This window comes from Cyprinodon variegatus, unplaced genomic scaffold, assembly GCF_000732505.1.
Source record: "Cyprinodon variegatus isolate N-32 unplaced genomic scaffold, C_variegatus-1.0 Scaffold946, whole genome shotgun sequence".
Lineage (NCBI taxonomy): Eukaryota > Metazoa > Chordata > Actinopteri > Cyprinodontiformes > Cyprinodontidae > Cyprinodon > Cyprinodon variegatus.
The window spans coordinates 240,605-252,675 of NW_015151399.1; the positions used below are offsets into that span (position 1 = coordinate 240,605).

The window sequence follows — 12,071 nt, forward strand, 5'->3', positions numbered from 1 at the left end:
AAACACTCAAATGATTTTCTCAATAAATATAAAAACATTTAAATTTTCACCATCCACAATAACGCACCGTGACGTCACCAACCAGTAGGTGGCGGTAGTGTTCTTTGACCAACATGGATGCCTCCAGTAAAGCACATTCTAATGAAAATTACTCTTAATTAAAAACGCTGATCATTCATTGAACAGTAATAATTTCATATTTAAAGAACTTTCAGAAGTTTGAATTCTGAATATGAGCGGACTTTTCCTTTATTATTATACCAAACTGAACGATTATTGTTCTCTACTTCAAAAAACACTCCAGCTGGTTTTTAATTGGTTAACTCTGACTTATTTAAAATGCACCGATAGCTTATCCACCGTATGCTGGCATTTTTCGTATGTGAGGCGTGTGCTTTCTAAATCATCAAGGTGGGACAGGTGCTTTAGGTAGGATGCTTCGTAGGGTGTACAGCTTGGTTTATCACATCTTTAGCTTTTGTGCAGAAAATGTTGAAATTTCTTCCTCTAGTCAAGCACACATACACCATAATCGGGACAAAAGGTAGTGCATGTTAGCTGCATTCAACCTCAACATGCAGGAAATAGCATTTCAGAGAGTCTAAATTTCAATATTTTCCAGGAAACACCCAGACCAGGAGTGTATTTAGGACATTTGGGGCCCTAGGCAGAGACAGGCAGGGGGCCCTTTGAATTTAAAAGACAACACTAGGTTTTGTCTTTTAAATTCAAAGGGGTTTTGTCCCTTTTCTTCTTGTTTTCCTCTCTATGTTTTGTCCTCAGCTGACTTTTCATGCTGTCTCTAAAAGAATGAAAGATTTTTTCCAAGCACTAAGCTCATTTAGCTGATTGCTCCTTCCTGTGTTTCCAAAATGGCAAAAGTAAATAACCCAGTCCTTCTTTTCACTGTAGACAAGCCATGATCTGCTTATCTGTTCTCCATTTTTCATTTGGATGAAATAATAGCTGCATGAATCATGACAGCAGACAAGATAGAGGAGAGCAGGAGGCGGGGTTACCAATCTTCTTGCTCTGGAGAGCAGAGTTCGCTGCTTTTAGATGTTGTCGCCAAAGTCTCCAGTAGCAGAAAAAAGTCGCTAGATTTGGCGCTAGGAGCTTTTTTGAAATCAAACTGCTAAAGTCTGAAAAGTCATTAAATATATCGACTAAAGCACTAAGTTGGCAACACTGCTTTTCACGTTGTTTGTTTCCATTTATGAAAGGTCCAAGCTGTCTGCTTGGACCTTTCATAAATGGACTGATCCAATGTGGGGGACATTGAGGGGTGAGGTTAATATTCCTTATTAAGGTCCACAGATAAGGAATAGTTGTATTAACCACACGTGTAAACAGAGTTTTTATGGGCCCTGGGTAACTGCCTAGTATTTCCTGATGGTAAATCAAACCATAGGCAAAGCCTAAAGATGTGATACGGTATGAAATATTCCCAGCTAAAGGCTTGATCCTGACGCTCCGATAATGTTGGACGCTGCTGATTATCTCCCTCTGTGGAGCTCAGCTGGCTCAGCTTGTCCTCCTGAATTCATCAGGTGTGAGCTCATGTCCATGCGGGGTTTATTTGGAGCCGGCGCTCATAGCTTCTCACCATTTCCTGGGCCACAAATCCTCCGACAAACGTTCACCCAGTTTTCCAAACAACGTTCCAACATGTTCCTCCCAATCCTCGTCTCATCTCCTCCTGAGCCTGTATGCGTGTGTGTTTTTATAGACAAGAGGTCAGCGGTAGTCCTCTCCGTCTTTATTTCCCTCTCCCCCCGACTGCTGCAGTTGTCCACAGGCTGTCCTCTTGTTCACACTCTGGGGCTCGGTCTTTGTGTTTCCTAATTCGTTTTCCTTTCAGCTTTCTGTTTTATCTTCAACATGACGCCGGGAAAACGGAGGCAGCGCTCCATTCAGGAATTTCCTCATCCATGGATTGTCCAGGCGTCCCATCCCAGATAGAAGTTATTCCATCCAGGGGACAGAGAGCTTTCGCACGGAGCGGACTCTCCTGAACATAAACCCAGGATTATCCGTATCCCTCAGATTCTGGTGCAAAGCCAGGGCTTGTTTTGTCTTCAGCTGACTCCAAAGAGGATTGGGAAGGAAAGTCGCTCCTCATTCCCTCTGGCAAGGAACTGATTTAAAAAGCTTTCTGTCATTTATCTGGAGGGACTTGAAGTAAACCAGCAGTGTTTCTCCCTGCAATGGATCTGGATCAGCACTGTGTGGATTTGCTTGGATTCAGCTCCTGAAAACTTCCCGGGATTTAGGAACAATCTCTTTTTTTTTATGATGGATCTCCGGAGGAGATGGAAAGTGAGCCCTGCAGAGAGCCGCAGCAGTAGCAGGACGGAGCCAGCGAGGATCCGACGACCATCCGGTTCTTTATCCGCTTCAAGCTCTCTGCTGCGGCGGCCTTGGCAACAGCTGGTTTCCATAGCGGCGGGGCTGCTTGTTGCGGGGCTGCTGGCCGTGGCTCAGGCCTGGTGTGTCAACGCCATCCATGAGAATCTGCTGTGGTTCTCTCAGCTCACGGTAGGAGGCGCATCGTGCTCCAGCTCTCCTGTGTGATCCATAGCATCCAGAGCTAGCAGGGTTCAGTCAGTGATGAAGTTCACAGACAGCTGGCGCACCTCTCAGCTCCCAGCTGGATTCCTGGACCTCGTTAGCCGAGCTGCTGCTCAGCTGTATGCAGAGAAATCTGTCCAGGATTACGGAAAGATGTCCTAAAAAGGGACATCTGAAGAAAATTACAAATATTAAGTTTTATTTTTATGCAAATTAGTTTTCATTTCATTCAGTTTTCAAATTTGGCTGTGTGTGGGGGGGTAGGTGAGCAGCAGCTGCTGATGGAAAATGTAACTTTAGCTGCTGGAGGCGTCGCATCAGCCAATCAGAGAAGCTGATCTGAGAGCTGGCAGGGAGACGGACACAGCGCTGCTGATGATGCAGAGCGCTATGATCAGTCCTCTGAAACAGTTTATTAATGAATAAATAAACTTAAACCCGATCTGTCGTTCACATTTCCAAATAAATGAACTGAATTCACACAACTTTAGTGTCCCTCAAAATAATAATAATAACTGAACTTAATTGATCTCAGCATTTGACCCATCCCTGTGGGGAGCAGTGGGCTGCCATCGTGTGGCGCCCGGGGAGCAGTGTGGGATTAAGGGTCTTGCTCAGGGACCCAGGGTGGGAGTCTGTGGGGATCGAACTGGTTTCTGCAAACTTCTCAGAGCGAACTGCTCTAACCACTAGATCAGAGGTAACCAATTAAAACCCAGCGGGGTCCGAATAAAAAAAAACGTCAACCAGTAAAGGTAATTTTAAATTATAATCTGTTACTTTAAACAGAATTTAAAACTGAAATAAAATTAGGTGTGCGTTCATGTTATAGCGTACGTTGATGTTTCACATAAAAAAAAACATTTTCCATTTTAAAGTCTAAAGTGTTTTTTGAAGTAGAGAACAACAATCGTTCGGTTTGGTTTATAGACAATTTACATTCAATTCAGTTTATTTCTATAGCGCCAATTCACAACAAATGTCATCTTAAGGCATTTTACAGTTCAACCAGATCATCCAGTCAGATTAATTCAAAGTTTTCAATTTAAGGAAAACCAGTTGAATGCATCGACTCATTGACTCGAAGGCAATCCCTCACACTAAGCATGCTTGTAGTGAAAGTGGAGAGGAAGAACTCCCTTTTAACAGGAAGAAACCTCTAGTAGAACCAGACTCAGTGTGAGCGGCCATCTGCTGAGGCCTACTGGGGTTCAAGGATGAGCTACCTGAGAAACTAACGTTACGTTTCCCCACTTTAAAACGAAACAAACATGGTCACTCATCCTGCTGATCAGCTCTCTTCACTGCCGTCGAAGGCTCCAACGTGTTTTCTTTTCAGGTGCTGCATCATAACAGTGATGCTTCTGTGTTATGTTAATTTGTTTTTACAAAAGTTGCATGTTACGACTTTTTTCACTTTAAAAAGCGCAGGCTGTTTTAATTATTGTGATCAATTTGCGCCGGCGCATGCGCGCTTCATTTGCAGTCTGGACGCTGAGGGTAAACATCCTGCGGCTCTGACTGCAGCGCTGAGAAGGACTCCTGCGGGAGCGGGAGAACGGGGCGGCTGCCGACGGTGGCGGATGACGCATTAATCGCGCGACACAACTAATCGATGATGAAATTCGTTGCCAACGCTTTTAAAAATCGATTTTTATCGATTTTATCGATTCGTTGTTGCAGCCCTAATTAGCAGCATAATATTTTCACAGTGTTGAAAATAAAGGCTTCAAATTCAGCTCACATATGGGCAAAGAACTGAGCTGTGGGAATGAAACCTGAGTGACCCGGTCTCCCTCTGTGTTCTGGTTCTGATCCATTAAACAGAGAGCTGCCCTGTTCAAAACCCAGGCTTTTTATTGAGTTATTGTATGCTTGGTTTGTGAAGGGCTCTGGATGAAGCCCAACTCTTTACCTAAAGCTGAGATTTTCATTTCTCTGCTGATCAAACACAGATCGAAGGTATTTCCCCAGTGAGAGTAGCAGAAACCGGCTGGATGTCGTAAATCCGGAGCCTCCTCCTCTCCCGCTGCAGGGGGACGGTAATCCTGGGGTGGCTGCTTCACTCTCTGATTGCTGCCTCTGAGGATCAGCCGCCTTCCTTCTGTCCTCCTCGCTTCTTTCTCATCTCAACAGAGAGAAAATCTGTTTTCCACATCATCCAGAACCAAGAGCTTAGATTGATATCACTATGTTGGCCCTTCTGCTTTCAGGAAGTGGAGCGGGAGATCTCCTTCCGGACGGAGTGTGGACTCTACTACTCCTACTACAAACAGATGCTGCAGGCTCCATCCATACAGGAAGGTACGCTCAGCGCCATCTCCCCTCCTCTGTATCCTCTCTGGTTTATTCTCCTGTATCCTCATTGATGAACAGCTGGAATAAACTATAAGAACTTCATCTGACGACCTGACAGTTAATCTCTTAATCTCCTTATCTAATAATGATAATTTCACTTAATTAATCTCACACTGGAGAAATTTAGCTCTGCATCAGCGTGCTAACATTAGCTCTCCTTGCTATCACCATGCTATCTGTCACTTTCTCCAATGTAAGATCAAAAAAAGTTTGATTATTATTATTATTATTATAAAAACGAATCAGTGACACGCCGTCCCTTGGAAGATATTCGACTAGGACGTCACAGTTCTCTAATTGCTGACAGCCTTTGAACTCATCACGTCTTCCAGCTCACCATCTTGCTGCAGAACATCTGGGCTCAGTCTGGAGCTTCTTGGTAAACGCTGTGAATAAACGATAAACGGAGACGTCGTCACTTTGGGTCATTGTTGCATGCATTCAAAGGGGGTGGTGGTGGTGGTGGGGGTTACCTTTGGTTCGACCTTCCAGCGGTAATCTGGAGATTGAAGCTGAAGTGAAGTTAGCTTCCTGCTCTGACTGATGAGAAGCAGATTTGAAACTAAAACCAGCAGGTCTGATAATTTTTCGTCCTGAACACATTCAGCGCTGCACATAAGGAGGAACTGACCCATAAACCTTCTGCTGGGGGGTTTATGGGCCCCCCTCCCACTTTACAGTTCAACCAGATCATCCAGTCAGATTGATTTAAAGGTTTCTATCTAAGGAAAACCAGTTGATTGCATCGACCCATTGACTCGAATGCAATCCCTCACACTAAGCATGTTTGTAGCGACAGTGGAGAGGAAAAAGTAATTTTTAACAGAAGGAGACCTCCAGCAGAACCAGGCTCAGTGTGAGCGGCCATCTGCTGAGGTTGACTGGGGTTCAAGGAGACAGAAGCAGAGATACAAAAAGCAGCTGTAAAAGCACAGTCAGGCAGACGAGCTCCGAGCCAGCTCCCATGTCAGAGGATGAAGAGAGCACAACCAGCCAGTCACAGTCAGAGAAACAGGACTCCACTGAAAAACAGGCCGATCTCCAACATCTATAAACAAAGGTGTTGATGGCAGCAGCACAGCTGATATTTCTCTTCAGGATGGAGTCACAGCCAAACAGGAACAGACGAGGCAAAGCTACTATGAGAAAAAGCAGAGAGAGCATAACGTTACAGTTTGAACTAACAGATTCTGCAGAGTGGGAGAATAGAGATAGAATGAAGCAGAATGATGAAAAAAGGGGTCCCTATGTCCTCCAGCAGTCTAAGCCTATAGCAGCATAACTATAGAGATAGCTCAGGATAACCTGAGCCACTCTAACTATAAGCTTTATCAAAAGGAAAGTTTTAAGCCTAGCCTTAAAAGTAGACAGGGTGTCTGCCTCATGGACTAAAACTGGTAGTTGGTTCCACAGGAGAGGAGCCTGATAACTAAAAGATCTGCATCCCATTCTACTTCTAGAAATTCTATAGCAGCGTATCTATAGCAGCCTCCTCACTGTTTGTCTTTCAGGGCTGTCAGAACTGATCCAGGATAACTTGACAGAGTCCAGGAGGACCATTAATCTCCTCCAGCGGATGAACATCTACCAAGAGGTGTTCCTCAGCGTTCTCTACAGGCTGCTTCCCCTACAGGTGAGATCTGCTCCCTCTAGAGGCCACTCAGTGCAGTACGACTGAGAAAAGGCTACTTTAGCAGGAACATTCATTGGGTTTTAGTCATGAAACTTTTAGGACTGAATCTCAGCAGTTTTCCTGTCTTATTCACAGAGCCATGTCTAATAAGCCTTTTTCTGTGTGTGTGTGGTCCAGGCGTATCTGGAGCCGGTGTATTTCTACATTTACACAGTGTTTTCGCTCCAAGCAGTCTATGTGATAGCTCTGTACCTCACAGCGTGGCTCCTGTCTGGTTCCTGGCTCGCCGGTACGCTGACTGGAGTCTGGTACATTCTTAATAGGTGAGTAAGAACAGGGTGGGGGGAAGGGGGCTCTGGGTGTTTGTCCTCTGATAGAACTCAAATGACCTGGAAGTGGTTCAGCAGCACAAAGAGAATTATAGAAATAGTTATACAAGAGATGTAAGTTATTGATTAATTAATCATTCTAAATCTGATATAAATAAATCGATCTTCTCAATAATCCAACTCATTGATAGGCAGCCATTTTCTTTTCATGTTTCCATAACATGTAGGATTAATTTGCTGAATTCTAATAAAAAGTCCATCATTAGATTTTATGTATATATTGTTCCAGCTGTAATGGATGCAGACTGAATAAATGGAAAATATAAAAAAAAAAAAACCTGGAACCTGTCAGGTTACTGATTAAAAAAACGAATAAAACCAGTGAAACACATCTGACTACCAGTGTACATGTAGATCTATCATTAATAGAGAGGGTATGTTGCTCTTACCAGAGGCGTAGCCAGAAAATTTGAATAGGGGTGGCCATTCGATAACCGATGTACACTGAGGGTTGGCCGAAAGCGGATAGGCGCGTTTCACCATCCGATCCGTCCTGTCAGCGCGATCCGTTCTGCGCAGGCGCCATCAGCTCATTAGCGCATCCAGATCGCCTTCGATTTTATTTTGTTAAAAATAACTAAATTACTTTTTTCCCTCCCCAAATATAGTAAATGTTCTAAACTAAAATGTGTTAAAGGTTAACAATGTATTTCCTGAGAAAATAAAATCATTAAAATCCTTTCTGTTTTATCACTCTCTTCCCGATCTGCACCAGAAATGGGATCCTTCGGCTTTGGATTGAAACATGAATCTGGTCTTTTTGATTTCTATGTTTTCCTTTCGTGTTAACATTATGGTATTTAATGTGTTATCTAAAGAGAGAAACAGCTAAAATGCAGATAAACATTAATCATATTTTTCTGGACTGCTCTGATGCCTGATGATGACGGCAGAGAAGCAGTTTAAGAGAGAAATTGTAAAAAGCATCAAAAATGTGTCAGAAATCTATTTTTAAAAATGTGTATTAGCATTATATAGTGAGTTTAGTAAAGAAATAAGGTAATTTAGTACCATAATGACATTATTTATGGAAACCTGGATGTTTATCTGTTCGTGCATGCGCTGGATGGATCGGGTAGTGACGGTGCCAAAACCTCAGGGTCAATCTAAGCTGTTCCAACGGGAAGGAGCACAGCATTCATTATTTCTAAATAAAGACAAATTATACTTTCCTGCAGCCTTTGCTAACTAATAGACGTATTTATTTAAACATCTAAGCTGTCTAAATTAAAGGTATAGTGGACAAAATTTCTGGGGGGGGACATCTCTTCCATTGTCATTGCCTTCCTACGTTTATCAAACATTGTTCTGCATAAAACCAATATTTACACGTACTAATATCTACATGAAATGGATTTTTAAGTTATTTTAAAAATAGTTATTTATCTATGATTTCATTGAAGACTCCTAGAAGACCTACAGAGACGCATCATTTTCTCTTTACCCCATAAAACACAAAATTTAATTCTCAATAGAGGAGGAATTCTGTATTTATCATCTTTAATGTTAGTATATTGATGTTTATAATTAACCACAGTGTTTTAGTTGTTAAGTAACTGTTAATATATGAGAAATTAAAATGTTTAATAAGTTTGAATTTTCCCCTGGAGAGTATTACTGCTGCCACCATCTGTATTAGAGAGCGAAATAAATGGTAGGGGTGGCCAATAATTGGCTACATCTAGCTACTAGGCTCTAGATTATAGATTATTAACCTTTGTTTCAGTGAAGCAGATGCTAACTGCGAGCTAGCTCTGTGTTTTAGTCTAATCCATCAATCAGTTCAGGGAGAGACGTTGTTCTGTTAGCAGAGCTTTAAACAGGTGGTTCCTTTCAGAGGAATGTTAGAACCTGCCTCCATAAAGGTCATGACCTCATAAAGCTTCTCCAGCTACCATGCTAACTGCTAACATGTCTTCTTCTATCATGTTGCTAACCACTGATCTCTATTTAATCTCTGGATTTTGCAGATTGCCTTTTGGTAGTACGGGGATGAAATGAAGCAACCAGCCGCCATATTGGTACTCCCTAATAAGACCGGTTGCAATGTAAACAATCCGTGCGCTACAGCATCCAATAATGATGATGTTCTCATTTTCAGGGGATCACTTTGACACACACTGGCTGTTTCATAGCATCAGTAGATTAACTTTAACTTAAAATAAAAATAGGCCAATCACATTACATAGTTATTATGAAGTCAATGAAGTCTATAAATCATGTAATATAACATATTATAGAAATCCGTCACAACAAAATGAATGTGTTAATGGAGCATAATAATACGATTGTGCCAATTGTCATTGTCATGTAATATAGATGTATGTATTACATTGTTATGGTAATTAAATAATACATATGATATCAAGATTTTACATCAAGACTGAATTACATGTGCATGTCTGTTAATTCTGTAGTATTATTTGCAAATTATGCCTGCATGATGCCATATACCTTTATGCTGTGTCTGTGCATCAGCCTTTTTCCCATTAATATAACAAGCAATATATTCAGCACGACTTTTTCAAATGAGAAAAAACAAACGACAGCTTCATGCACTTAATAAAGAATTACTACTCTGACATTTTACAGTTTCTTTGTATTTACTCTACTTTCTATTTTCTAATGTTAGATTCAATGTCAAAGGCTAATTTAGTCAATATCTTCCAGTCAGTCCGAGATCGCCAGACTAACGTTACGCTACATACTATACTATAGGATCCGTCGGTGTATTGATGGATTTTCTTGGTTAGTTCATCCACTGACTGTTAATTTATCTGAGGAGCGTCCTTCCTGCAGCAGCAAAAAGCTTGTTTTTGCAGCCTAATGCTACATGTAGGCGTTTTTACTGTGTGTCTCTGTGGGAGTGGGGAGTACCGACATGGCGGCTGGTGGCTTCACTTTTCTCGGGAAATCAGTGATCCAGTGATAAATAGAGATCCGTGGTTCCAACGTTTAGTGTAATGTCCTCCAAACTTCCCATCATCCTGTCCTTCTGATCCCAGCAGAGAAGTTCTGCAGCGCCGCTAAATGGGCCCATTTAGGAGAACTGAAGGAGTTTATCCAGAGTTTAGATTTACTACCAGAACCGCAGAATTCTGGATCCTTGGATCCGTTAGTGGAAATAATCCAGACCGGATTCTGGATCCATTCATGGTTCTGCTCCACCATGGATCCAGTTTACTTCTGCAAATCCCAGTGAGGCTCTGCTTTAGGATGAACAGTGGCGCCCTCTAGTGGAAGGCAGAAACATTACGTTGAAATAAATTCCTATAAAGCAGACATTATTAATTAATCCAATGGAACCATTAACAATTAATTGTTAGTCGACTATTTGTTAACGTCCTTAATTTACTTCAGACTCTACCACTTATTTTGGGGACATTTTTACCTGCTTAACTTAAACACTGAAGTTTAAACTCAGCATCTCTTCATCCATGCCTGTAACAAGAAGTTTGTTTTGTGCGCTTAGAAGTTGTGACTGGATTTGATTAAAGTTTTAAGCCGCTCAGTATAAAATAAATATTTTGATTGAGATGAGAAGTCTGCTTCCTGGTTTGTTGAAGTACCAATAGTTTGCTTACAATCATTTAATTAAACTGTCTTAGTTTCAGGGGAATATGTAAGTATTTTGCTATGATTTGTGGGCTGCTTAGTGGAGCAGTGGGTAGCAGCAAGAAGGTTCCGGGTTCGATTCCCGGCCCGAGGTCTTTCTGAGCATGCATGGGTTCTCTCCAGGTACTCCGGCTTCCTCCCACAGTCCATAATCATGACTGTTAGGTTAATTGGCTGCTCTAAAATTCTCCTTAGGTGTGAGTGTGTGTGAATGGTTGTCTCTGTGCTGTCCTGCGATGGACTGGTGACCTGTCCAGGGTGGACCCCGCCTCTCGCCTGTAGACAGCTGGAGATAGGCACCAGCATCCCTCATGACCCCACTTGGGATGAAGCATGTCAAAAAATAGATGGATGGATGGATGGCTCTAATTTGTCGATAATGGTCTGTCGTTACCATATCTTAATTTGACAAACGGGATTTTCTTGATGTTCTTTTTCCTGTTTGCTGTGATTGCAACTGCGGATCTGGACCTTGCCGGATCGGAGCAAAAAATAGCTTGGCTCTATATTTTATCCATGACAAGACGGGAACGTACGTGGACGGTGACGTGCGGAGGATGTGAAACAGCTCTCACATGCCGTTGGTGTTGCCATAGGTGGAGGCACAGGTGAAGCCACGGGTGGTGACACAGGTAGAGCTGCAGATGGTGCCACGTTCAAACTGAACTCGAAAGAAGCGAAATCAGTGGTTTAGCTTTTTTTATCATGTAGCGGCATTTTCAGGAGGGAAGCCATGTCGAGGACGCGAGGTGACATAATGTGAACCGTGCGTTCAGGCTAAAGCCGCAGGTGGTGTTGCAGGTGGAGCTGCAGGTGGTGCTGAAGCCGCTGTTTTCTGTTAATCAATCAGGACTGCATTTTGTGACATACAGCTGAGAACAGCTGAGCTTTAATAATTTATTTAGGGAATGGTTCCACTGGTGGCGCAAAGAGGACCGAGCTTAAATGTTTAAAGTTGATCATTGACCTTTTGCTCCTCCTTCCAGGGTAGATACCACTCGGGTGGAGTTCACCATCTCCCTCAGGGAGAACTGGTCTCTGCCTTTCTTCGCTCTGCAGGTGGCCGCCATCACCTGTTACCTCAGGCCTCAGCTCAGCGCCTTACAGCAGGTACACTGTCAGCTCGGAGCAGATCTGTTGCACCTGAACCCAGCGGTCTGAGCGTTTCTGTGCTTCCTGTCCTCAGAAGGTGACGGTGTGGCTGATGTTTGTGACGACCTTCTGTTTCTGTCTGACCTGGCAGTTCAACCAGTTCATTCTCCTCGTTCAAGCTCTCATTATCTATGCTTTGGACTGCGGCGACCTCCTATCAACCACACAGGTAGCTAACCCGCCAGCATGCAGCTGGCGGCCATTTTCAATCTCTTCTGCTTAGTCTGACTTCACTGGACTGGACTGAGGGTTTCTGTCTGACTGTATTTCAATGCTGATTCACTCATATTTCTGTGAACAGGGTTTCCACGGGTCATTAAAAGTCATTAAATGATTAATTTTTAACATCTTTG

The 12,071-nt window shown here is 42.7% G+C and overlaps 1 protein-coding gene across 1 annotated transcript in view; it reads left to right on the forward strand.

Moving 5' to 3' along the window:
* dpy19l3 (dpy-19-like 3 (C. elegans)) overlaps window positions 1-12,071 on the forward strand; it is a 78,402-nt gene that overhangs the window by 12,611 nt on the left and 53,720 nt on the right. The window contains exons 3-7 of the mRNA XM_015398640.1: window positions 4,785-4,875; window positions 6,441-6,562; window positions 6,740-6,885; window positions 11,553-11,676; window positions 11,753-11,887. Of these exons, the coding sequence (XP_015254126.1) occupies window positions 4,785-4,875; window positions 6,441-6,562; window positions 6,740-6,885; window positions 11,553-11,676; window positions 11,753-11,887 (618 nt within the window). The remainder of the gene's footprint in view (window positions 1-4,784; window positions 4,876-6,440; window positions 6,563-6,739; window positions 6,886-11,552; window positions 11,677-11,752; window positions 11,888-12,071) is intronic.